At 31.5% G+C, this 5,329-nt stretch overlaps 1 protein-coding gene across 1 annotated transcript; it reads left to right on the top strand.

The window, feature by feature from the left end:
* Nucleotides 1-3,166: 3,166 nt before the first annotated feature.
* Nucleotides 3,167-5,014, top strand: LOC120067277 (UDP-glucuronate 4-epimerase 6). Its single transcript, XM_039018811.1, has one exon. The coding sequence runs from the start codon at nucleotides 3,235-3,237 to the stop codon at nucleotides 4,600-4,602; it is 1,368 nt and encodes a 455-aa protein (XP_038874739.1). The 5' UTR covers nucleotides 3,167-3,234; the 3' UTR covers nucleotides 4,603-5,014.
* Nucleotides 5,015-5,329: the final 315 nt, after the last annotated feature.

Raw genomic sequence — 5,329 nt, 5'->3', positions numbered from 1 at the left:
TCCAAGTCGTATGATTTTTATTAAAATAATAATTTTTTTTTAAAAAAAGATACATAACTAGTAAATTAGTTTATGGGCTACCTTATCATTCAGTAAATTTTTATATTCAAAAGATCGAAGATGATACAAATTTGTCAAGTCTTTAATGATAAAATGTAAAATTATTTACAAAATCAGTCATTTCAATTCAACGTTGAATATAACATTAAAAAAAAGAAGCATAAAATTACAAATTTTGCAGATCAACCAAACGAATAAAAATAAAAAATTGACCTCTCAATGAAATTTATATTTCTAAGATAATTAATTTTAAAAAAGTGATTTGAATACCATGGATTGGCCGTGTTTCGAGGATGAAATTCAACCTTCAGCTTGAATATTGAAGTGGCTTCTCAAACTATCCGACAAATAATAATAATAATAATAATAAAATTTAGAAGGACAAAAATAAAAAGAAAAACGCGTCATTGGCTTTTACTCATTTGACTTTAAAGACCTTTCCCACTGTTTTTTTTTTTATTATTTTTTAATTCTCTATTTTAAATTTGCGTTTTCTAATATTCTTATTTATTAAAAAAAATTATATATTATATATGTTGACAAATTTTATTTAAATAAAAAAAAATGAAATAGAGAATTGAATAGAGAGTGTTTGTTAGTTGGGCTTTAAACGGTAGTGCAAGAGTTCATATCTGGACACGTGTCGATCACGTGCACTTGGACAGTGCTTTCCATTTTTTCTACCTATTTAATTCAAGGATATGGCAATTCTTACCCAAAAAACTCTGTTTTCTTTTAATAATTCACTGCCCTTATCTTTTTTCTTGTTTCTTTCTCCGGTATATATATATATATATATAGTTCTTTTTAAACTTTGAGATCGAATTATATCTTTTGGTCTATGTAATTTAATATTTTTTTTTATTAATTATGACTCTATCATATTTTAATTTTCGAATTTTCAAAACATGAAAATTAAGATATAATTGACTTGTATTTCTTTATTTGAGGCCGAATGTTCCAATCTCTATACCTCACATTTATTATATTAAAAAAATGAATTAATGTTGTTTTGGATGATAGACTTTTATGCTAATTTTATTTAGAAAAAAAATTGAGTGTTGCTTGGATTCGTTGCTTCTATCTTTGTATAACTCAATCAATTGTCTAATAAAATTTTGTCATGTGGTAATTTTTTAAAAAAAAAATTATTATTTTTTAACTATCCATAAAAGAGAGAGGCATGAGATTAGATTCAACTCCAATCATTACCCTTTTATTTTCTTTCCCAAAATTCTAGACCATAAAAAAATATTTTAATCATTTCCATTAAGTTTTTGATAAATTATTTGAAAGAAATTTGAGACAAATATACATATGTATGTATTTTTAGTGATAACAAACACATATATTTTTATTTTGAATAAAATTTTCATGACTTTATTTTTTGTTCTATTTAAATGTTTATATATAAATAGAAATAGTTATCGATACTTATATACCAATAATTATCACTCTCATATGGAGCACATTGCTTAATTTGAAATGACATAATTATAACAACATGGATTAGATTGTAAGATATACTCGTTAGCAGCCACTCCTTATCGTACACCAACTTACTATCATTCCCTCAAACCATACTTGTTCAGCATCTAAGGATATTTCTTCTACATGACTATTCTCTAATACTAATCTGACTTCTTTCTTATAGACAACAAAATTCTCCATATATATTTGTTATTTATTTCATTCAAAATACCTCATATTAATAAAGATAATTGTTCTTATTATTATATATCGATCATATTCTTCCTCACGTCTAGTTGAGGTAGTGTTTGATCATATTGTAAACACTTTTTTTTCAATTAATCTGATTAATACGTGTATATGCATAGACAATTATTTAAAGCCACGCATAGTAAATATAGAGTTTGATTAATTTATACTATAAAAAAGTATCTATCAAAACTTTATATATATAATTTTCTCTCTTTCTTTTTACAATATCTGAGATTCTAGAAATCCAATTTTTAATTTCGAGATTGATAATATAAATATTATATCAATTGAATTATGCTCATTTTGATCCTTTAATATTATTTTTAACATATATTTGAATAACCCACGTATATATCACTTAAAACGACACTTAACACCCGGAACAACTCAACCCACTCATCAATAAAATTTACTTCTTCCAAGTAGCATGCCTACGCACCAAAATAAATGAAATATTAATACAATTGAGGACCGAATTAAAAATGGCCTAAAAGTGTGTGTATATATACATAAAGTAACATAATTTACAAGGCATTTGAATTATAAAATAAAATTTAGAAAAAAAAATCATTTTATCCCCTTACACCTTAGAGGTTGTGTTACTTTAAACCATAAATTAATAACGGTATCAATTAAAATCCTAGATTTTTGTAAGTGTATCACTTTACACTGTCCATTATGTTCTTTTTAGAAAGGTAATTTGTGTGAATTTTCTATGAAAATCGTCCATACATTTACTTTAGGTGTTCATTTTGTAAAATCGACATTTGAAGAAATCTACTTACATATGAGAATCAATACATAAGATTTCCAAAAACAATTGTAATGAAATATTTAAATTGATTGATTTTATGAAAATTTATGAATTTTTCATTCATTTTATACAATATTGATTGATCGAAATGTGAAGAAAAGAGTAAATTGATACATTTACGGAAAAAAAAAATAGAACTTTGACACAATCATTAGTTGAGGTATATAATTGATAATTGCCCTGAAGTTTAATTCCTCCCAGTGACATGTTTAGGTGGCATGCCCACACATCAAAATAAATTAAATACTAATTTAATGGCGCACACATTAAAAAATGACCTAAAATTTTAAAAAGATATATATTAAAAAGTAATAAAAAAGAAGTTTAGGGGCATTTGTGGAATGGTCTGGTTCATGCCACTTTCCATCTGTAAGAATAACAAAGAAGATTGATAGAGAGAGGAAGAAGCAAAAGTTGTCACTAATTAACCATCCTCAACTGCCTTTTTTTTTTTTAAAAAAAAAATAATAAATAATAATAATAATTTATTAATTAAAAAAAAAAACAAAAAAAAACTCGCTTTCTACTCTCTCAGTCTCTCACATTGCTATATTAATCTTTCCTCAACCCACCCCTCATCTTCAGAGCTCTACTTCTTTACTTCAGAGCTCTTCTTCTCCATTTTCACATACCCTTCAATGGCGTCTCCGCCTGATACCAGCAAAACCATCAAGCTCGAACGCTACAACAGCTATCTCCGTAAGGTCAACAGCACAAAACTCTTAAACGCCTCTTCTAAGCTTCTATTTCGCGCTACCCTTCTCGTCGCTTTAATTCTCGTTTTCATTTTCACCCTCAATTACCCGCCCTTGTCCGCTGAAAACCACCTCCACACCCACCGCAATTTCCTCTCCTCCGCCTTCTACGGCGGAAGTGACCACGGTGGCGCTGCCTGGGAGAAACAAGTTCGACACTCCTCCACTCCTCGACGCCCTAATGGAATGTCCGTATTGGTCACCGGTGCCGCCGGTTTCGTCGGTTCTCATTGCTCCATGGCGTTAAAGAAACGAGGCGACGGCGTTTTGGGACTTGATAATTTCAATAATTATTACGATCCGTCATTGAAACGAGCTCGTCAATCGCTTCTTTCAAAACATCAAATCTTCATTGTAGAAGGCGACTTAAACGACGCCGCATTGCTCTCTAAGCTTTTCGATGTGGTCCCTTTCACCCACATCCTCCACCTGGCAGCTCAAGCTGGTGTTCGTTACGCTATGCAAAATCCTCAATCCTATATCAGTTCAAACATTGCAGGATTCGTGAACCTTCTAGAAGTTGCCAAAACCGCCGATCCACAACCCGCGATTGTTTGGGCTTCCTCAAGTTCCGTTTACGGTTTAAATACGGAAAATCCCTTCTCTGAACTCCACCGTACCGATCAACCGGCGAGTCTTTACGCGGCGACGAAAAAAGCCGGCGAGGAAATCGCTCATACTTATAATCATATCTACGGACTTTCACTCACCGGACTCCGATTCTTCACCGTGTACGGCCCATGGGGACGGCCGGACATGGCGTATTTCTTTTTCACGAAAGATATTCTGCAAGGGAAACAAATCGATATCTACAAAACTCATGACGCGAAGGAGGTGGCGCGTGATTTCACGTACATCGATGATATTGTAAAAGGGTGTTTAGGAGCGTTGGATACGGCCGAGAAGTCTACCGGAAGCGGCCGAAAGAAGAAAGGTCCGGCGCAATTGAGGATTTATAACTTGGGGAATACGTCGCCGGTGCCGGTGGGGAGATTAGTGTCGGTGCTGGAGAATCTGTTGAATACAAAGGCGAAAAAGCATATAATTACTATGCCACGAAACGGCGACGTTCCATTCACTCATGCGAATGTTAGTTTGGCGTTGAAGGATTTCGGGTATAAACCGACCACGGATCTACCCACGGGGCTCCGGAAATTCGTAAAGTGGTACGTTGGGTATTATGGAATTCAGTCGAGGGTAAAAAAGGAAAGTGAGAAAATTAATAATCACTCACCCGAGGAATCCGCTTGATTGGTTTTTTCCTTCTTTTTTTTTCCTCCGTCGTCATCGTCACATGGCCTTCGTCGACTTGTCGTTTCTTTTCTTTCTTTTTTTTTTTTTTTTTTTACTTATTAATATTATTATTATTGTTATCGTGGTTTCTGCTGTAGAGGATCAAAAGGTATCCACAGCTGTTGTTCATGTTGTAGAAAAAAAATAGATATGTTATATGGAAAATAATATTTTGTAATTTCATACAAAAAAAAAAAAGGGAAATAGGAGAGAGAAAGTGGGGGAGAAAGAAAGACATGGATGATGTAATAATTGGAAAGGTGTGGGGTCCACTGGAATGGGTGTGGATCTCAGCCGTTTGATTTCATGTAATCACAGATCAGAAATGATGATATATATCAAAATTTCTTCATTTTCCATCAATATTATATATTTCTTTTCTTTTTTATTTGGTTAAATCTATCTATATGGTTATGGTTTAATTTTAATTTGATTTTTATATTTGTATGAGATTATATATATATAGTTATGTCAAACTTTAATCATTGTTCTTATCTATGAAGTACAGACACTTCATATGAGACAAAGAATCAATATCATATCGGATATCGATACTTTCAGATATATATCTAATATGTGATTTGACGTATCCATTTTTATGTGTATTTTTTTAAAAAGAAAAAAGACAAGTAACTCATCTAATCTTTTCCAATATAAAACTAGGTAAACTATTTAAAAATCTCAC

The sequence above is a fragment of the Benincasa hispida genome, chromosome 12, assembly GCF_009727055.1.
Source record: "Benincasa hispida cultivar B227 chromosome 12, ASM972705v1, whole genome shotgun sequence".
NCBI lineage: Eukaryota > Viridiplantae > Streptophyta > Magnoliopsida > Cucurbitales > Cucurbitaceae > Benincasa > Benincasa hispida.
This window is presented reverse-complemented; position numbering and strand designations above follow the sequence as displayed.